The sequence below is a fragment of the Caenorhabditis elegans genome, chromosome III (assembly GCF_000002985.6).
Source record: "Caenorhabditis elegans chromosome III".
Classification (NCBI taxonomy): Eukaryota; Metazoa; Nematoda; class Chromadorea; order Rhabditida; family Rhabditidae; genus Caenorhabditis; species Caenorhabditis elegans.
This window is the reverse complement of record NC_003281.10, coordinates 9,081,265-9,101,366: the sequence shown is the minus strand read 5'-3', so window position 1 is coordinate 9,101,366 and position 20,102 is coordinate 9,081,265. Positions and strand designations below refer to the sequence as shown.

The 20,102-nt window shown below is 37.2% G+C and overlaps 5 protein-coding genes and 2 non-coding genes across 7 annotated transcripts; 3 read left to right on the top strand and 4 right to left on the bottom strand.

Moving 5' to 3' along the window:
• Positions 1–54: 54 nt before the first annotated feature.
• On the top strand, positions 55–1,686 carry ZK507.1 (Putative serine/threonine-protein kinase ZK507.1). Its single transcript, NM_066614.3, has 8 exons — positions 55–147; positions 195–350; positions 560–670; positions 718–978; positions 1,082–1,178; positions 1,223–1,301; positions 1,373–1,502; positions 1,551–1,686. Exons 1-8 carry the CDS (start codon positions 109–111, stop codon positions 1,671–1,673), a joined length of 996 nt encoding a protein of 331 aa, NP_499015.2. The 5' UTR covers positions 55–108; the 3' UTR covers positions 1,674–1,686.
• Positions 1,669–9,126, bottom strand: glp-1 (glp-1/Notch intracellular domain). The gene is made up of 9 exons (NM_066613.5): positions 8,915–9,126; positions 7,939–8,054; positions 7,236–7,298; positions 5,808–6,716; positions 5,267–5,507; positions 4,226–4,961; positions 3,346–3,818; positions 2,212–3,295; positions 1,669–2,160 (listed from the first exon to the last, which is right to left on the bottom strand). Exons 1-9 carry the CDS (start codon positions 9,052–9,054, stop codon positions 2,035–2,037), a joined length of 3,888 nt encoding a protein of 1,295 aa, NP_499014.1. The 5' UTR covers positions 9,055–9,126; the 3' UTR covers positions 1,669–2,034.
• Positions 9,127–11,991: 2,865 nt separating this feature from the next.
• On the top strand, positions 11,992–14,623 carry mccc-2 (putative methylcrotonoyl-CoA carboxylase beta chain, mitochondrial). Its single transcript, NM_001382956.1, has 8 exons — positions 11,992–12,048; positions 12,097–12,205; positions 12,341–12,632; positions 12,679–13,276; positions 13,332–13,636; positions 13,688–13,842; positions 13,888–14,125; positions 14,171–14,623. Exons 1-8 carry the CDS (start codon positions 11,994–11,996, stop codon positions 14,243–14,245), a joined length of 1,827 nt encoding a protein of 608 aa, NP_001369836.1. The 5' UTR covers positions 11,992–11,993; the 3' UTR covers positions 14,246–14,623.
• Positions 11,992–17,057, top strand: mrpl-44 (Large ribosomal subunit protein mL44). Its single transcript, NM_066611.6, has 8 exons — positions 11,992–12,048; positions 12,097–12,205; positions 14,633–14,708; positions 14,760–15,006; positions 15,084–15,239; positions 15,288–15,534; positions 16,131–16,220; positions 16,275–17,057. Exons 1-8 carry the CDS (start codon positions 11,994–11,996, stop codon positions 16,477–16,479), a joined length of 1,185 nt encoding a protein of 394 aa, NP_499012.2. The 5' UTR covers positions 11,992–11,993; the 3' UTR covers positions 16,480–17,057.
• A 1,798-nt stretch (positions 17,058–18,855) lies between these two features.
• On the bottom strand, positions 18,856–19,539 carry far-2 (Fatty-acid and retinol-binding protein 2). Its single transcript, NM_066610.8, has 2 exons — positions 19,030–19,539; positions 18,856–18,957 (listed from the first exon to the last, which is right to left on the bottom strand). The coding sequence occupies exons 1-2, from the start codon at positions 19,535–19,537 to the stop codon at positions 18,917–18,919; spliced, it is 549 nt and encodes a 182-aa protein (NP_499011.1). The 5' UTR covers positions 19,538–19,539; the 3' UTR covers positions 18,856–18,916.
• Positions 19,540–19,771: 232 nt separating this feature from the next.
• On the bottom strand, positions 19,772–19,901 carry F02A9.9. Its single transcript, NR_052584.1, has one exon. It is a non-coding gene; the product is annotated as an Unclassified non-coding RNA F02A9.9 (non-coding RNA).
• A 52-nt stretch (positions 19,902–19,953) lies between these two features.
• F02A9.8 lies at positions 19,954–20,086 on the bottom strand. The gene has a single exon (NR_052583.1). It is a non-coding gene; the product is annotated as an Unclassified non-coding RNA F02A9.8 (non-coding RNA).
• Positions 20,087–20,102: the final 16 nt, after the last annotated feature.

The window sequence follows — 20,102 nt, the reverse complement described above, 5'->3', positions numbered from 1 at the left end:
ATCTAAAGAAATGATTGAATTTGACTTTTTACAACACACATTAACATTTTCAGCTGGAAAGTTATTGTAGAGCTCGGCAAAGGTGGATATGGTACTGTGAACAAAGTTATGAAAGTCAATGAGGAAGGTTTCGCAATTGATGATAAAGTTGGTTTTTCTGAACTTTAAAACATTCTATGATAGAACATTTTCAGGAGTATGCAATGAAAACAGAACTGAAGTTCGCCAGCAAACATTCATCTCGATTGAAAATCGAACGAAATGTAATGGAATCGTACTCGAAATGTGATGCCCAATGCAAGGAGCACTTTTCCGAGCTCATTGATTTTGGTCAATCACCGGTTTGGAAGGTATTATATTTCCTCATAAAGGTCTCGTCACGAACGAAGTGCCGAGGCTGCGAACCATGTGTGTGCCTTTAAGAAGTACAGTAACCCCATCCCTATTATTTCGTGTTTATATACACTATTCTAAGAGGAAAAAACACTTTTTGGGTGCTGTGTAGAAATAAGGATGTTGCGCCATGCTCTTTTTTTAAGTCACAGACTTATGTTTTCAGTGGATTGTGATGACGATTGTCGGACCATCTTTGGAAGAATTAAAGATGAAGTACAAACCATCTGACATCCCACCGTCGACAATTCTCCAATGTGGGCTCCAGACAATGAAGGTATAATATTTTTGAGGGCTCAATGTAGACAAAATCTAAATTTTCAGGCAATTCACGACTTTCACCAAATCGGGTTCCTTCATAGAGACATCAAACCAGCCAATTACTGTATCGGCTATGGATCCAAAAGCGAAACAATTTATGTACTCGATTTTGGACTCGCCAGAAAGTATCGTCTCCCGAATGGTCAAGTTCGTCCACCACGGCCAAAGACTAAAATGATTGGAACTCCGAGGTACTGTTCAAGAGCATCACATCGATGTGAAGAACTTGGTCGGAGAGATGATTATGAAAGTTGGTTCTTTATGGTAAGTTGCAATTTTATGTAGATGTATATTTGGCAGAGGTGGAGAAAGGATACAATTCAATAGATTTTTGGTAAAAGATGCTTTTCATGAATATTGTTTTCAGTTCATTGATCTTGTCGACACCACATTGATTGATTGGAAAGGACTCACTCGTCCAGATGCCTATGCAAAGAAGCAGGAATTGTTCACCAAATTGAAAAGTAATTATTTAAAAAATTACATAAATTCATTAATTTATTTTCAGCATATGAAAAACATCCGATGTTCAAGGTGATTTCCATCTACTTGGACAATTTGGTCTACGATTCGGAGGTTAAATTCGGGTAAATTCATGATTTTTTTATTCTATAAAGTGCAGAAAAAGTTTTTATTCCAATAAATTTCCAATTTTCAGTGTTCTGCGAGAAGCTATCACGGACTACGCTCGAGGCTGTAAGTTGACTCTGAAAGAACCTTTGGTTTGGTTTAATCAATCTACGTGTCCATCACCAAGTACTGCTCCTGGAACGGGAGCCTCGAGAATGGTGAGTTCTCTGTTTTTTGACAAAAATGCTCACAATTATTTCTTTCAGGCAACCAATATTGATCTGAAGTCAATTGCATCGGATCGAAATGAGGAGAATTCGCTGGATCGTAGTAAAACTGGAACTTTGAGCTTCAATAATTCGAAAAACAAAAAGCCCTCAAGATACTAAAGAATTACAATTCATTAAATGTTTGCAAGATAAGAAACACAGTTACAGTGTAATAAAAGCCTGTCAAAAAAGGGAATTTCAAAAATTGTAACAAGTTATAAAGAAAAGGAGAAAAAACAAAGCTTATACTCTTAATCTGATTTGGATCAATAATTATTCTACAACTTATAGCTTACAATATTAGTCTAGAATAAGAAAAATGACCCGAAATAGTATACAAAAAACTCTGTGGGGACCAGTGTCTGGGTGATGTAGTGAGATGAGCATATTTAAAATGAACCGAGCAGTTAGGAGATATGTTGGGAGGACAAGAAACATCCGGGATACAGTCAATAAATGAAAAATTAATGAATTAAATAGATTAACAGTAGAAGGAGCCATTCATTTGCTCTGCATTTTGAAATGCAGTATTTGGAGGCACATGACGATAGTTTGGATCTTGATAAGGAGGTGGTGTAGTATACCACATCGCATTGACCGGTGGTGCCTAAAACAAATTATTTAATTTTCTTAAACATTTTAATAATCATCTACCCACCATTTCATGGTTAAACATGTACTCCGGACTTGTTTCCATTCGATTCGGTGTCGATGTAGTCGTCGGATAATAATGTGGAGACGGAGATGAGAACGATCCATCAGACGGTGGTGGTGTCAGATGATTTGTTTCGCGAGACGATGCTGCACTTGTTGGCGTTTTTCGAGATCCTGCTCTTTTGATATTCTTCACAGTTTGTCGCCCAGACTTAGCACCATGACCTGACTTGACTATTTGCTGTCGCATGATATCATTACGATGCCGTTCGTTTGCCACTTGGCGAAGAAAAGCCGCAAGTTCATGATGGTAGCTGGCTTCAGCAACTTGAGCAGCAGTCATGTCCATTGAATCGACTATACCCAAACTAGCATCATTAAGAGCCAAATATTGCACCGTCTTTTCACATCCTTCCTTAGCGGCAAGCATTATCGGTGTTCTTCCGTCTTCGTCCTGTTTGTCCTTATTAGAGCTTCGTCGGACCAGCATTATTACCATTTCCTCGTTATCGTGCATCGCTGCGTAATGAAGAGCTGTTCGTCCTTTATACTTGTTGGAATCTTTTCTAGCAGCACCATCGTAATCAAGTTTTGCTCCTTTTGAAAGAAGAAGCTCTGCCATCTCCACTTGATGTTTTCCGAGTTCACGTGCTACTAGCATCAATGCAGTCATACCATTCCGGTCCAATTCATCAATTTCTTTGAGAAGACGTTTATCAGTGAGAAGATGCCGCAGAATACGCAGATCCTTGTTGACAACAGCCTCATGAAGGGCACTTCGCTCCGAATTATTGAATATTGTTGGATTAGCTCCTTCACGAAGAAGCACTACGGAAAGTCTGACACGGTGTGCACGAACAGCTAGCATCAGAGCAGTATTCTCATCACAATCTCTTGCATTCACATCGGCTCCAGCCTTCAAGCATCGAATTGCCTCTGTTGTAATGACATCTTCCGGTTTTCCTCTGACATTGGCAGCAAGCCAGTGCAGAACTCGTCGTCTATACTTTGAATCCACTTGATTGACTGACTCATTTGTGATTGGAGCTGTAATCGCATCTGGTCCTGCAGCTTGAACATGGAGAGGGCTGAAAGAAACATAACAATAATTATAATAAAACTATAAAGATTCACTCACATTTCGTCGGCTGGTAGATCAGCTGGTGCGAACGTCTCAGATTGAAAGTCAAAGTTCAATTCGTTGTAATCACCGGGATATCCATTTGCGAGAGTTTGTGGATAAATCTGTGAATATTGTTCTCCATTGTAGCCGGTACTATAATCGCTACAGTGTCTCTTGGTATTGGGGTGATAGTAGGCAGAATTGTCAAGAAGAGAGCACTGACTCGAATGATTTGACTGATTCCGACGACCTTTCTCGTTCGTTGATTCCATCGGAGGCATCCAGACTGTTGCGTTCACCATTTTTCTTTTTCTACTTCTTTCTGGACCATTCTTTGCGATAACACCAGCGACAACAGTTCCAAAAGCCAAAAATGCAATACATGCAAACAGAATAACTTGACTGCGAGACCATCCTTCATCGATTTCGTTTCTCTTTGGAACAGCTACCATTGCTTCCGTAATTGGGAGACCCAGAGACATACGACCCTGAAAATGTTTTAATTATTATTTTCCATAACTCAAACAATTAAAGGTTCACCGCTTTTTGGCTCGAAATATACTATAAAATTTTTCTAATTTTTAAAAATTATATTTGGTCATTTTATCACCATAAAAATAGATTTTAAGCCCCACCAGTGCTGGGACTTTTTGATATTTTGACGAAAAATTGTTTTTTTGGTTTTGGATTCAAAAACTAATTTTCTGTACTTCAAACATTTTTTTATGTTTTACAAATATTTTTAGCAAAACGCGGATGATTTTCTTCTAAAAAGTGAAAAGTGAACCGGAAATCTACCTTTTTGGATTTTTCACAAATTTAATTTTTTTTGTTATTTCGGTCCAAATTATTTTGTTTCCAGCCCGGTGCCGTACTCCACATAAAAATAACTTACATCAGACTTCACAAGTCCAGCAGCAATCAAATCAACGACACTTTGCGCTGTTGAAAATCGGCAAAACTCGGGTTTACATATTTCTTCGACTTCCAAATACAAGACAATTCCAGTGACAACAGCTTGCCGATACCTGCGAACGTGATGCGAAAGTACAAATTGATCTTCGAGCTTGCTACTATTCATCTCAACTCTTTCCATTTCATGTTCACCATCCCATCTGAATACAAGAGGTCCAAGTTCATCCCGTTGAATACGTACGGTTGCTCGAAGATTTGCACTGATTTGCATTAGTGTTTCTCCTCCGGTAGCTTGGAATTCAATAGGATCAATTTGAACTTTTATACGAATATCACTGAGGATTATTGCTTCTGTTCCGTTATTGCAATCTCCACCGTCAAAACCACATCCAATGAAACTGCATTCTAAATTACAAACTCCATCGCCTCGTCTTTCAATACAATGTTTCCGAATATGAGCTGGGCATCGAAATAACTCTGATTGACAGTCCAATCCATCGTAAAGACATTCTTCATTATTGCATTCCTGATTACAGACTCCATTTGCGAATTGATCAGCACATCTTGCAGGGTATTGACATTTGGAGAATGGTCTTTGCCCTCCTGAGCAATCACCTCCATCAAAATTACATTCTTCCAAATTGCATTCCGGGTTGCAAATACCATTGGAAGCAAGATCCATACACTTTCGTTGCTCGCATAGATCACGAATGACACTGAAATGTTCACATTTAATACCTTGAATACAAATTTTGAAGGAATTTTATCTTCATCGTCATTATACTCCAAGTGGCTCAAAAAAATAATTCCAAATAAATCATGGCAGTTCAAATCTTGGAAAAAGACAGCCTTATTTTAGCTAAAGAAATTTTATTTAACACCTTCCCCGTGTCACACAAACCGAAGCTGGCAAAATTAGAGATTTGAGCTAAAATTAGGTATTTATTTCATTGAAACCGCTTTTTACTTCAATAAATTATTTTTCTGGGCTGCATTCTTTATAGTATCCAAGAAAACTAACGTCTCTTTTGATTTCTCGATAACTAGAACTTCTTCACAAGTGGGTCCAGTGTATCCATATTGGCATTCGCAATATCCAGTATTCTTACAAACTCCTCCGTTCTTGCATGGATGTCTGGAGCATAACTGTCTATCCTTTATTTCGCAGTAATCTCCAGAGAATCCGTTGGGGCAGTTACATCTGATAACGCCATTCACACCTTCACAAGTACCTCCGTTAGCACATGTAGTTGGAGTGCACACTGAAGTTTGTTGATATTAAGAATGCTGCCTAGTAATCTTGAGCTAAAAATACGGTATCAGGTCTCGCCACGACAAAAATTTTGTTAAATGCGAAAAAATGTGCGCTCCTAAAGAGTACTGTAGTTTAAAAACTCTCCTTGCTCCGGGATTGCCATTGATTTTTCAAAATTTAAGTCTGTGTAGTCTATGTAGATTTGATGTTAAAAAGCTGAAAAATTGATGAAAATTTCACCGTTTGAAACTACAGTACTCTTTAAAGGCGCGTTTGTCGTATATAAAAATAAAATTTTCGAACTTACACAAATGTTGCTCGCAGTTCAATCCATAGAATCCAAGCGGACAATGACATGAATATCCACTGTTTTTGAGATCGATACAAGTCGCATTATTCACACACGGATTGTATTTGCATGACTGAATATCTGGGAACTTGAAATCTTTCCTATTAATCTCACATCGATCTCCAATATAATCAGGTTCACAGACACAGAAACCATTTATACATCTTCCATCGTTGTAACACGTTCCATTGCTCCGAGAGCAGTGTGGTCTCTGTAGTGGAAGATCACAATGAATTCCCCCGAATCCTGAAGGACACTCAATCTCACATCGTTGTCCAGTGAATCCTTGTTCGCAATAACAAATTGGCATCTGATTCGAGTCATGGGCACAGTATCCATCATTTTGGCAAACGTAATCCTTGCACATGTCGATAGCCTCCTCGCAATACTTTCCAGCGTATCCAGGTTTACAGGTACAAGTAAAATCACCGTGCAAATTGAAACATGTAGAGTTGTTAACACACGTTTCTTCGATGAGGCATTCGTTTTTATCCTTATTGCAAAATTCTCCCTCGTATCCCGAGTCGCATACACATCTGAAGTTCTTGTCTTCATCTCTGTTCGGAATACATCTTCCATGATTGCAAATGTTTCCCATCAAAGCACATTCAGTTCGTTCACAATATCGACCGGATTTTCCAATTGGGCAATCACAGTAATAGTTGTATACACTATTGACACACGTTGAACCTTCTGCGCATTCATTTTGAGCACAATGATCGATTCCTTCTTCACAATACGATCCTCCATATCCATTGTTGCATATGCACTGAAATCCACCATAGAATGGATAGCAGAGTCCGTTGTTGCAAGGATCCGAATCGCATGGATTTACTCCCGAAAATAGAGGAGTTTTGCAGTCAGGACCTGAAAATATTAATGTATTAATCACGGATAGGCCTTTGTCTTCTTTTTAAAAAAAGTGGAATTTAAATTCAAATTCCGGCGGAAGTTTGTTTTTCCTAATAGCCATTCACACCTCATTACCCCCAACCGCCGATTATTTCCTTTGAGATGAGAAAGGTGTCAATCTCATTACGGTAAAATAGAGAAAAAGAACACGCAATATTTTGATTTATTTGAGATCAAATCGGTTCCGACAACAGATGGAAAAAGTTATCACAGTGGGAGACTTGGATCTCGCGCATTTCTTATTAGAATATGTTAAATTAAATTAAATATATTTAATTTATTTTTTACTATATTTTTTAAAATCTGATAATTTCATTGGTCCTTTGTGTTTTCGAAAAATATAAAATTGAAAAAAAAACAATTTTGCAACTTTTTAAAAATTAAAATAGCTGTCAATTGTTGCTCAAAACAACAATAATTGTGATACAAAGTCATTGACTATTAGTAATCATACATTATCCAAACTTTACTCACCTCCATAGCCTTCTTCACAGCCTTTTTGAGTACGTTCTGTTGGAGGAGTCTCGTCTTCGCAATCTGAATAATAAAACTTATAAATATTTTCTCATGGCTGTCTGTGTAACAACATCTGCTTGATTTATACTACTGCCCCCGCGCAATGAAACCGAACATTTGCAATAAATCGCATGACAAAGGCGATGAAGATGTGCGAATATGACCTAGTAGAAGCTATCTATCACTAGCGGTCATTTTGAGAGCGTAGAAATGAAAAATAGGATACCACGAATGCGGTACAATTTGTCAATGTTGGGATCTCCCGGGAGAATTATTATACGTATGGTCGCGTGTTTTCCCTAATAAGTTTTCGAAATTTTGATATATCCTGAAACAAAAAATTGCGTACAAGTCGGGCACAATCAAAGAAAAATACACTCGCAGTGTGATGATGGATGATGTGGTGAAAAAGATTGCCGCTATGAAAAAGGGCAGATGAAGAAAAAGGTGGAAGTAAAACATGGAACAAAATTTTGAATTTGAAACGTTTAAAATCTTAAAATGATTGATTAGAATACACTTGAATCGAGATAAAGTATTTATCAAACTATGCAAAAAGGCGATAATTTGATTTAAAGATTTGAGAAGTCCCATTATGAAAATAGGTCGTTTCGGGCAAAATATTATGATATTTAACAGATTTTAGGATTCACAAAATTACCTTGACAGATACACGTCGGATTTTCACCATAAACATCGTAGATGCACTTCTCGCCTCGTTTACAATCCAAATCGCATTCACGTTCACAGAAAGCACCTCCGAATCCTTTTTTGCAACTGTAAATTTGATTAAATTATTTTTAAACTGAAAAGTAATTCAATTGAGACAATTTATGACTGTGGGCCAGTGGTGGGTGACAATCAATAAATTACAGTATTTTTAATCAAAAATCGTGGCAAAATATATCGATTTACTTGAAAATAACAATTTTTCAGCTGATATATTCGTGAAAGTGATCAGAAAACAAATCTCGATAATTCACTCAACAACTTTCAGACAATTTTGGACCATTTTCTCACATTTTTAAGCTGAAATAAGTGTTATTTTCAGATAAATCGAGCGATTTTATGTATTTTAGAGCATCATGGCGCAATTTTCCTATCGATAAATACGTTGATACTCTCTGTATAACTAATCAAACGAGCTAGATAGTAATAAGAAAAGACAAGATTAAAGAACCGACACGCTAATCCAATTGTTTTATGAACGTCCATATAAATTCGCCGACAACCCTGGGAAGATGGCTGTAAACGGCTGTAAATTTTGCCTTTGGAACTCAAAGTTATTGATAAGAAAAATGAATTGTTTGTAGAGAAAAGGGAAAACTAAATAACAATTTTTTAGATTTCCCGAACGATTTACGAGATTTTACATTGTGACAGCCTCCTGCTGTTCATTGTGTTCCCATTCTGCAAGCCGGGTGGCGTTTAATGATGTCTTAGAGGGAAATATGGACAGTGATAATTCAACTTTCGGATATTATTCAAAATGTTCTCTACACCAAGCTTTTGTTTATCTATCGCCTGTTTCCCACCACCACCACCTGCCCAAACTTTCTTTTTTTTGTTCTTTTCGTCACGGTTCATGAGAAAGCGGATGAATAACATTGACATGGGAGAATGAAATATATGCTTACCGGCACCAGTATGTCTCAATCAGTTTTCCATTATAGCATTTTCCATTGACGGAGCAAGCACCTTCCCTTCCGCATTCTCCACCCATAAGTTGACTGGCGATTGGCGCAAAAAACGCGAGTAAAATTAGAAGAACTCGCATTGTTGTGTTCGCTGTTCGAGATTCTGTTATTATTAGTTGTTAGAGCAGCTCTTGGTGTTATTGTACATGAATCTGAAAGAAAATATGAATTAAATCAAGAGATGCGGTTAAGCGAAAAAAAAGAACACTTCAGCATTATCACAAAAGTACAAAAAAAGAACGGAGAACAGGAAAAAAACGAAAATGGAGAAGACAAGGAGCGACGAATGAAGGCCGGGTGGCATACTCCGCCCATTTTCTGAGTGTGTTGCGATTGTCTTGACACCTGAGATGGGCGGTCCAAAAAGAAGGATAACAGTACTTTTTTCGAATAGGAACACTAGAAAAAGAACTGTTAGGATAAATCGGAAAACTCATTGATTACATTATTTTATTGCCTATCCGACAGCTGCATGTTGGTTGCGAAATGTGGAGAAAACAACCAATTTATGGCCTTTCAATTGATCATTCCCGTGAAGAAGAAGTGGGGAAAACGATTTACATAAGAAAGTGAACGAAAAACTTTGTTAGAACGATAAACGGAGATTTGTTTGCAATGATTTACTTGGAACCTATTTTACGCCGTTTTCAAGCGATGAATATTCCGAAAATAATGTGATGGAGCTAAATAAACTTATTACGATCTCATTTAAAATATTAGAAATACAGAAAAATGTTCTTATCGTGTCAAAAAAAGAAAAAAAAACAAAGAAAATCATTTTAAAACTCAAAATAAATTTTGGCGCCGTGCACAGCTCGGAAGTCCGCAATTGACGACCGTACCCCTTCGCTTACCGTAGTTCTGATATTTGCTTATCTTTTTTAAATATTATTCTCAAAAACACACACAAAACTTATCTGAAGATTAAAAATACGAAAAACTGTATTCATGTTTGAATAGAAAAAAATCTACAGTATGTCTGTAAACATTATTTCAATATTCAGTCAATTCTGGAATAAACAAATTTGCTCTGCTTCTGGAAATGTTTATACAAAGAAAAAGCGTTATTGTCGGCATACAATACGGAATATAAAGGAAAACGGAAAAAGAAAACCGAAGTGCTAAATCGATAGTGATCACATAGGCGGTTTCAGAATAATCCACGTTTTCGTGCAGCAAGTCGTCCATTGTTCTCGAATTTGAACCTTCCTAAATCAGTCCGTGTTCTAATTTCCCGTACCTGGCCACATATGAACACAAATTATATTGGTAGAACATATGGAAACAAGGTACACGTGTAGTTATTGTCCGATAAAATGATAGTTTTATGACTCATAGGAAATTTGAATCTAGGAAGATTCCACGCAAAACTGTTGGTCAGATGCAATTTTTCACGATTTTTCGAAAAGATGTGCGCCTTTATGGAGTACAGTAATCCATTTCGCAATTTTCTTTGAGTTTTTCACTATATTTCTCTCGTTCACAAAGATTTTGATGGATTATATTAAATTTCTCGTTTTTGGGAGAAAAAAGTAAAAATCAAAGGCAATTTCAAAAAAAAAACCGGAAAATGGTTACTGTGCTTCTTAAAGGCGCACACCTTTCCGTCAATTTAAAATATTATGTTCGTGGCGAGATACGGGGCATACCGTATTTCTGCGTGGGAAATTGCAAAATTTTGTCAAAAAAAAATTTCTTCCAAAATAAGTTGAAAACTCTCACTGGACCGGACGTACAAAACTACATGTTTCTCCCAAAACATTGTTAATGTTGTTTCTCATACTCGAGGTTACCTAGGTATTCAAAACATTTGTACTGAAGAAAAAACATTCAGCATTCGGAAGATAAACTATAAGGTCATGTGAGAAAAGAGAAAAAGTATTGGGGATTCTGAATGTTTCCATAAAATGGGTTTTGTACAGCACAAGGAGTTAGGATTAATTTTACAACTTTAATTGAATTTTTAAGCAGTTGTGGATATTTTCAAATTCTTAAGTTTTCTGATTTATACCTTTTACTTATACGGAACTTGCTAGAATTAGCCAGGTGGCTGAAAATTTTGGTACCACCTTATAAGGTCCTAATGCCTAAAAGATAAATGAAGAGTTGCTGAGAGTAATTGGTGTATCAAATTGGGCTATAGAACATATGTTTATTAAAAATTGAACGGTACGGTATTGAATTTTGAAGATAATTTTTTTTCTGAATTTAATATTTTCTTAACATCTTAAATTCGATTTATCAAATTGACATTTTGAATATTCTGAAAGTTAAATATTTAATGGCTATGAGAAAATTATTATTAATTAGTAGATAGAATACGATTGCGTACCGGAAGGACCTTAGCACAAGTGACGTGGTTATCTAACTGGCTAGTTAGATAACCACGTCACTTGCCTAGGTTCCCATGACTTGGAAAGTTCATGACCGGATAAATTTCAGACAGGAAGACGTGCATGTTATTCTAATTAGTCACTGCTGTCAATTATATGATTCAGGTGTTCAAGTATAATGGTGTGAGAAAATATTGCATGTACTTGTAATCAATGCAAGTACATATTATGTTGTACTTGTATAAATTAGAACGAATTCATAGGGAACATAGAGGTGGAATACAGCATTTAATTGTATATTGTATATTTTGCTGACAACTTATGGAACGGCTTTAGAAGGATATCTGCTGTGCATATATCAAAATTCTAATGAAATGACAAAAACTCTAATTTGAACGCCCGCGTTTTGTCGGGTACGAGACTCCGATATCCCGCGTGCGCCCAGTTTAGTCAAGTTTTTGCTCGGTGTTTTTTTCTTATCATCAACTTTGCAAATAAGTTTTTCCCCTTTATTTTTTACGATTTCAACGATTTTTAGTTCGAAAAATGTGCGAAAATTATTATTGCAATCTTAATAATCTTCTTACTTGCCGAATTCGTCAGAATTTGCCCATTGAACGCTGATTTTTCGAGTTGGACAGTCTTTTATTCCAAATCGATGTTTTTCATAGCTTTTAATTGCAGTAATGTTCCGTCACGTGGCTCAAAATTTGGGCTCAAGAAACACATCCATTCAGTCATGTGAGTTTGAGCAATTATTAGTTTTGATATTCAATATCTGTTTTCCAGACCGGTTGCTGCGTACTCGATGGGAGCGAGGATACCTGAAGGACCTTTACCATCGCCGACAGATTCTTGGAGCTGATCCAGCAATTTCCCGATCTTCATACCCAAACTGGTAAGTTTTTTCTCAGAAAAATGTCATACAAAAGCCGTTTCCCATTTCCCACTGTATTGACTCACTGTGCTGCTAATTGCAATTGAAAATCGCTTGAAACTCAAGCGGTTTAAGTATTTTCTTAACCCATCTCAGTTCTGTGCAAGTACGTAATCATCATTGCTCTGCTGACAAGTCAACTCTTCAATGGGCTCCTATCAAGACTTCCATCGACAACTCTTCGGACGATTTTGCTGCTAACACTGCTGAAATGAAGGTTCTCGTGGAAGATTTGAAAGCAAAAATATCTAAAATCGAGCAAGCTGGAGGAGAAAAAGCCGTGAAATTACACCGCAGTCGTGGAAAAATGCTTGCAAGAGAAAGAATTGACGGCATTGTCGATGCTGGATCACCATTCATAGAGTTTAGTCAACTTGCTGGATACGAGGTAAACGATATTCGTATCCGATTTGAAATTGACTGTTTCTTTTCAGATGTATGGAAAAGAGGAAGTCCCATCTGGTGGAATTCTCACTGGAGTTGGAATAGTTTCTGGTCGTGTTTGTGTCATTGTAGCGAACGATGCGACTGTCAAGGGAGGAACATACTATCCTATCACCGTAAAAAAGCATCTTCGTGCACAAGAAATCGCCCGCGAAAACAAATTGCCTTGTATCTATCTCGTAGATTCTGGTGGCGCAAATCTTCCACGCCAAGCAGATATCTTTGCCGACAGCCAGCATTTCGGAAGAATTTTTTACAACCAAGCAACAATGAGCAGCGAAGGAATTCCACAATTGGCTGTAGTTATGGGAAGTTGTACAGCAGGAGGAGCTTACGTTCCAGCTATGTCTGATCAAGCCATTATTGTCAAAGGAACCGGAACTGTTTTCCTTGGAGGACCACCACTTGTGAAAGCTGCAACTGGAGAAGAGATCTCTGCCGAGGAACTTGGTGGAGCTGATCTTCACTGTGGAGAATCGGGTGTTACTGATTATTATGCCCATAATGATAAACATGCTTTGTACTTGGCAAGAAGTTGTATCGCGGGACTACCACCAGTCGAGGAGCATATGACCTTCAATCCAAACGGTATTACAATAGTAAAATATTCATGTTTCTAATTCTCATTCTTCAAAATTTTCAGCTGATGAGCCTTTGTATCCAGCTGAGGAAATTTACGGAATCGTGGGATCTAATCTCAAAAAGACATACGACGTCCGCGAGGTTATCGCTAGAATTGTCGATGGCTCTCGATTCCACGAATTCAAGGAGAGATATGGAGAGACGCTTGTGACCGGATTTGCTACTATTTATGGGCAGCGTGTAGGAATTCTAGCTAATAATGGTGTTCTGTTTGCTGAAAGTGCCATGAAAGGTTCTCATTTTATTGAGCTGTGTTGTCAACGGAAGATTCCTCTTCTTTTCCTTCAAAATATCACTGGATTCATGGTATGATTCGACAATTTTTCAATATTCACAGAGTTTAATCTAATTTTTTAGGTTGGAAGAGATGCTGAAGCCGGCGGAATTGCTAAACATGGAGCTAAATTAGTTACTGCGGTCGCTTGTGCAAAGGTTCCAAAAATCACCGTTCTCGTCGGAGGTTCATACGGAGCTGGAAACTACGGAATGTGTGGAAGAGGATACAGTCCAAGGTTTGGAAAATATAGTTGGGATACTTTCAATCTAGCTATTTCCAGATATGTGTTCATGTGGCCTAATTCTCGAATTTCCGTAATGGGTGGAGAACAGGCAGCGAATGTACTTTCAACTGTTCAAAAAGAGAAAAAGAAGCGCGAGGGAGCTGACTGGACGGATCAGCAAGATCTTGAGCTTCGTAAACCTGTCGAGGAAAAGTTTGAGAAGGAAGGACACCCATACTTTGCTTCCGCTCGTCTTTGGGATGATGGAGTTATCGATCCAAAAGACACCAGAAAGGTATGGTTTCTCAAAACACTTCTAGAAAAACCCAAATTTTTCCAGGTTCTCGGACTCGCTTTCCAGTCAACCCTGCAAAAGCCAATCCCAGAAACCAAATTCGGTGTATTCCGCATGTAACTTGTTGATTCAGGACCATCTCACTCATGTATTTTTTGTTGTGAGATTTTTATACGGATTTTCTTTAATATAGAGCTTTTTGTTAGTATGTTACGACGGTTTAAATTTATTTAGAGTATAGCTTTGATTCTGATTGCTTCCGTTGATTTCTAACCTGCTTCATACCAATCGAGTGCCTTTATGTGTTATCTAGGAATTTTCTCTTTAGTTATGAAACAAATAAAGTTGATATGATAAATATATATATTAATTATTTTACCTCGTTTCTATTGTATATTAAACTGATTCACTATGTTTTTATTTATTCTGCACAACACAGGGAGAAATGGGAAATGGCTTATATTTACAGGAGAAATTTTAGAATAAAGACAAATTAAAAATTTGCAGGGATTACGACAGTGAACTATATGCTTTTGGACACAGAATTGGAGCACCGGAAATATCCGAGGATCAGTATATTAAGGTAAGTTAAAAATATTTCAAAGTAGGAATCTGAAAAATTTTCATTTTTCAGGCGCTTACAAATGAATCATTTTTTCAAAGAGCCGACGTCGAAGAAAATGTAGAAAGTGCTCAGCCGGGAGCAGAAGTTGGAACTGAACATAATGCAGAGCTTGTGAAACGTGGAGAGCAAAATCTGTCGATTTGGCTTAAAAGATATTTGCGATTCCATTTGGCAAAGGCTCCTGAGGAATTGATTGAAGCAATTGATTCTCATCTTTTGGATGATGAATGTCTTGCTGGTATTGCTAGTCATCTCGGTGAGACTTCCTCACGAATTGTATCTTGTTTTCAGTTCAGCATTTTATATTTAGTTTCAAAATAATTTCAATTTCAGGTATCGACCACCTTGTCCGTACAAAAGAATTCCCGATCAGTCAAGAATCCTCAGCCGACGCTTTCCGTGCTCTCGCTGGAGTTTTCTCTGATGAAAAAGTGAAAAATCTTGTGATCGATTTCATAGTTCCCCAACTAGTTGATATTGATTTTGCTGGTAATGGTATTATCTTCCAGATTTATATTTTTATTTCATAAATTGCAGACATATACCCACTTGCCGATCCTCTTGCTGTTGTAACTGATTTGTTAAAATCTAACGGTGTCACTGAAATTGAGCCACGAGTTCTTCGATCGGCCGGAGAGAACAGCGCAGAGCCGATCTATGTTGTTGCAATTTATGCGGACAAATTGAAGAATGTTGGACAAAGTGCTGGAGAATCATTGGCAATTGCTGTTGATATGGCTGCTAGAGAAGCATTGCTCAGACTCTGGGATATTACTTCAGAAAAGTAATTTTTATCAAAAAATATTTGATACGATGCTCCTGTAGCTATTACCGAGAAGCGAAAATTTTCAATTTTTGCACAAAAAAATCGGTACCCGGTTTTTTTGTAAAATGTAAAAGAGTGTGAATTATCATAGATTTTTCGTAGTTTTTAGGGGGAAAAAAATGAAAAATCAATAAAAATTTAGCAGCAACAAGAGCTTGAAGTTACAGTACACATTTCAAAAACAATTTCGTGTTCAGACTAGGTACCGTATTTTTGGCGCAAAATTTCGCATCTAGATGATATTTAAAAAATTAAAATTTCAAGCTTAATCAGAAGCAGGGCTGGGGCAAAAAAAAGCCGAAGACAACGAAAAAATAAAATTCGCCGAAAACCCAGAAAAAGCGAAAAACAGATAATATTCTGTTTAAAACGCTTTTTTGGAACATTTTTGAACCTACTACGCTAGTTACATTTTCGAGTGTCTTTTTTTTTTGAAAACAAAAGTCAAATTTCGAAATTCATGAATTTTGAAGCTAGATAACCCGATTTTCCAGCAAAAAATATTCAGCGAAAGTTTAAATTCTATGAAATTAAAAATAAAGTAATTTTTTCAGAGTCCTCTTCTTTGGCGATCGTGCTGCCAATGTACCACTGGAACGATACTCTCAACCGAATTTCTCATTGTCACAGAAGTGCTCTCCAGGGTATTTGCCAAAACCAATCTTCAAAATCAATGAAAATCTACTTCTTAATTTCAGAACAAACACGAACATTATTGACCATAGCCAACCTGTTGAATCACCAGACAATCTAATTGAAGCAGTTCTCCGATACCGAAATGTGGTTGATGCAGAAGTAGGAAAGAGCTACACTAAACGATTGCGACACAAATTCTCGCGTGGTTCGCTTGCGAAACGGTCCTTCAGATATCTTGTCAAGCCGAAGCCTTACACGGTTGCTTAATTATTATTATCTAGAGAGAAGCCTTTAAACCTTCAGATTTCAATCGTATTATCTCATTTTTCCTCTTTTTTTGTTTTGTTCCAAATAGTTTTCCTTTCATTTTTGTTTGTGTTGTTAAATTTTTCAAATCAAGCTAGAATAGTGAAAGTTTCAATTTTACTCTGTTATTTGTTCTACTACATTTCCCCATTTCCACACTTGTACATGAGTGCTCAATGAAGTCGAAATTGGCAACAGCTAATCCATTCAGTTCCCATCTTGTTAAAGGAACATAAATTAGTCACATTTAAAATTCAAATTGAATTCATAATGCATCCCTTTCCTCTCTTCTTGTTGTTCCCTTCTTCCTTCCATCTCCGCTTTGCTCTTTGTCCTCCCATCGGCTCCTTGATAAATGATGGGGTCCCCCTTGGCCAGATGCAACCCCATTTATCTAAGACCCCGCTGCTGGCTCCGTGAGCACATACACAAGAGATGTGACCCTTTGATAAGCCCCAATGGGACGATTCTTCTTGTTTATTAGAAATTTGATATGCAGTTTGTTGATGGAAGATTAAATTTGAACAATATTTTATAAACAGTGGAAGGTGGAAATTGGAGCGTTCTATAGAATTATAGAAAAATTCATTCATTTGTTTATCAGTCAGTTATCAACCGATTATAGATCACACCAATGTAATGGACATTACAGAAAAAAATACGTAAGAAACCACAGGTTTACAGATCCGGAAAAAGAAAATTCAGACGTCATTCTCTATGATTACGGTAGTTGGTGAGCTCTGTTGAGTGCACTCTTGCATTTTATTTTACGTGCAAACACATCGTACTGCTTCTTTAAACTAAGTACTTGTTTTTGCCAATAATAATAATATAAAATATTTTGTATATTTTTTCGATGAACATATTATATACATATTTTTTATGATAATCATATTTTCGATAAACTTTTAAAAAAACGAAAATCAAACAATATAAAAACATAGATTTCCTGAGAAAAACTATGAAAAATCGATTAAAATTCCACAAAGTTTGAAATCACAGTACTCTTAAAAGGCGCACACCTTTTCACATTTAACAAAACGCATTCGCGTTGAGACCAGGTACCGTATTTTCGACGTAACAATCGAATGATATAACTACGCAAGATTAGTTTTGTTCTGTCAGAGTGAAAGTTTAAAGAATCTGACATAATTCTTCAAGTCAGTTGTTCAATGACCTTTTCAGCCAAACAAATTGAGAAGTACCACATCACACCTGGCTCCATCTTCCATGCATTAATGGGAACAATTTGAGCAATTGGTGGTGATGATAAAAAAGAGATAAAGTTGCACTTTTTCTTTGATTTTTTCATGATTCCTGATTCACCTTTAGTTTTTTTTCTTTTTTACACTGTCTTTGTGCTTTTGAGCTTCTTCTTCTTTCATTTCTCAAAAAGCTGCAAGACATCACGTGACACAATTGAGCCATAGACATACTTTGTGGTTTGTAGTGTGTTATGAAGTGTCTGAAGCGTTCAGAAGATCCCTCTGATGAAACTGAAACAAAACATCTCATTGACTAAGGTTTGCAGGTACATCAAAGTGTAATGGGGTCAATGAAGAGCCTGATGAAATTGATAAAGAGATAAGATGATAGGGATTGGAATGTTCTAGATTCGATTGAAAAAGAGATGGAAAAGTAGAGATCACGGATTGACAAATGCTATGAAGTTCTGCAAATGAGCTTTACAAAAACGCGACCACGATGTCGCACTTTTAACATTTTCTATCAAAAATGTTGAAGAATCGAATTCGAGGAGCATAAAGAATGAAAATCTGTTTTTTTTAATTGAAAATACCATGAAATTCAGTTAATTACAGAAAGCTCCAAAAATGATTGGAAAAAATTAAGCCGCCAGATGTCAAATGCTTTAACTTTTTTCAAAGAAGAGTTGATAACAAATTGTCAATAACAAAAACAAAGAAAACGTTATGACCTATATTTTGTATGTAGAAATTTTTTTTGCAAAACCTATTAGTTTTTGACTTATTCTCTTTTGGAAATTTTGAAAAATTATCAAGTTTTCCTACCTGCGCTTTTCAAACTTCAAAAAACTATGCAACTTGTCCTTCCAGTTTCTGAATTACGTTGTTGGCAAATAAGCTACCGTAACCCTGCACTTTGTACCCAATTCTTTCAACTGCTCAATGGACCTCGGAACCATATTGTTTACAATCACAACAACCACAACAAAACCCATAAACTTTGTGAAGACAACTCGAAAGTTTCGAAAATGTGCTTTACGTGAAGCCGACATGTGGTAGCCATTTGGGATTCATTTCACCGACCAAACTTCAATTCTTTCCATCTTTTCTAGAGAACAATCAATCGTTATTTGAATTAAAATACTTTATTTTGGGGGAAAATAATTGGAAAACCATATCATAATTATTACTTCTTAGTTGACGTATTGTCCGACGATGGCTTGAATCTTTTCGTCTGAAAATAATAAAATTATTGTTTGAATTAAACAATTTGAATGCTCAAAAATCTCAGAATTTTAAAACTCACTTTGGAAGAATCCAGTGAGGATTGGGAACTCAGCGGTGATGGTAGCCTTGGCGTCATCAGAAAGAGCCTTGTATTCAGCGATGTATCCCTTGGCGAGTTCCTTAAGAGAATCAAGAGTTGGCTTATCTCCGGCGAGGTATTGTTGGTGGAGTTCACGTCCCTTGGCGATGATCTTCTTGACAAGAGCCTGAGCGGTGGCATCGAGTTTCTCGAATTTAGCGGTGAGGAGAGCCTCGAGCTTTCCAGCCTTCTCGTAAAGGGATGGAGACTTTTCCTTGAGAGCAGCCTTGAATTCTTCCTCGGTCTTGTATTCCTTGTGGTTTTGGGCGAGTTCCTTAAGAGCAGCCTTCTCCTCAGCGGTGATGGCCTTGAGGTGCTCGGCAACTTCAGCTGGGATGAGTCCCTTGTACTCGGCTGGGATGTCGTCGAAGTTCTGTGGAACCTCTGGGATTGGGGCAGAGAAGACAGCCACGGAGGCAAGGGCTACGACGAGGAAGGCGCGGATCATTACTGCAATATTTTAAATTAGGGGTGGGAAATTTTAAGGTGAAATAGAAATAGAAGGTGATATCAAAGTTAAAGAACCAGTAAACTAGAAAAAAGAAACCATTTAGCAAAGTTTCGAAGTAGAAGATGAAGCTTTGAGCTGCTTCTGCTGTGCCGATTCTGCTCCGCCAGCCGATCTTTTATACGACCTTGGATGATGTATGTTTGAACCTCGTTTCATCAACGAAATAGTGCGTTGAACCATGAGAGTTCCGATGAAATATCACGTTCCCTTCGAGACGCAGACCTCATTTTTCCCTTATTTCTATTATAAAAAACCACTTTTAGTGTAATGAAGTTTAGGAAAAAATGTTTCTTTTTTCTATTTCTATTTCGATTCCCTTTGCTGCTGCTGATTCTTCGCAACTGCTCTATCTCACTGACTCCGCCCATTTGAATTGCTCATTTTCTGAGTCTCTCAAAGGACTACACTCTCGCTAGTTGATTGTAATTCTTCTGGGGTCACCATGTGGTCCGCCTCTTTTTGTTCGACTTTAAAAGATGCTCAGAACAATGGAAATCAACAC

Coding starts and splice junctions, on each gene's coding strand:
- mrpl-44 (NM_066611.6), top strand. CDS start 11,994: ATGTTCCGTCACGTGGCTCAAAATTTGGGCTCAAGAAACACATCCATT. Junction 15,535..16,130: donor TGGGATATTACTTCAGAAAA/GTAATTTTTATC, acceptor TAATTTTTTCAG/AGTCCTCTTCTTTGGCGATC. Junction 16,221..16,274: donor TCACAGAAGTGCTCTCCAGG/GTATTTGCCAAA, acceptor TCTTAATTTCAG/AACAAACACGAACATTATTG.
- far-2 (NM_066610.8), bottom strand. CDS start 19,537: ATGATCCGCGCCTTCCTCGTCGTAGCCCTTGCCTCCGTGGCTGTCTTC. Junction 18,958..19,029: donor CCTCACTGGATTCTTCCAAA/GTGAGTTTTAAA, acceptor TATTATTTTCAG/ACGAAAAGATTCAAGCCATC.
- ZK507.1 (NM_066614.3), top strand. CDS start 109: ATGAAAGTCAATGAGGAAGGTTTCGCAATTGATGATAAA. Junction 148..194: donor GTTTCGCAATTGATGATAAA/GTTGGTTTTTCT, acceptor GAACATTTTCAG/GAGTATGCAATGAAAACAGA. Junction 979..1,081: donor ATGAAAGTTGGTTCTTTATG/GTAAGTTGCAAT, acceptor TATTGTTTTCAG/TTCATTGATCTTGTCGACAC.
- mccc-2 (NM_001382956.1), top strand. CDS start 11,994: ATGTTCCGTCACGTGGCTCAAAATTTGGGCTCAAGAAACACATCCATT. Junction 13,637..13,687: donor AAAATATCACTGGATTCATG/GTATGATTCGAC, acceptor CTAATTTTTTAG/GTTGGAAGAGATGCTGAAGC. Junction 13,843..13,887: donor GGAAGAGGATACAGTCCAAG/GTTTGGAAAATA, acceptor AGCTATTTCCAG/ATATGTGTTCATGTGGCCTA.
- glp-1 (NM_066613.5), bottom strand. CDS start 9,054: ATGCGAGTTCTTCTAATTTTACTCGCGTTTTTTGCGCCAATCGCCAGT. Junction 7,299..7,938: donor TCCGACGTGTATCTGTCAAG/GTAATTTTGTGA, acceptor TTTATTATTCAG/ATTGCGAAGACGAGACTCCT. Junction 6,717..7,235: donor CTGTGAAGAAGGCTATGGAG/GTGAGTAAAGTT, acceptor TAATATTTTCAG/GTCCTGACTGCAAAACTCCT.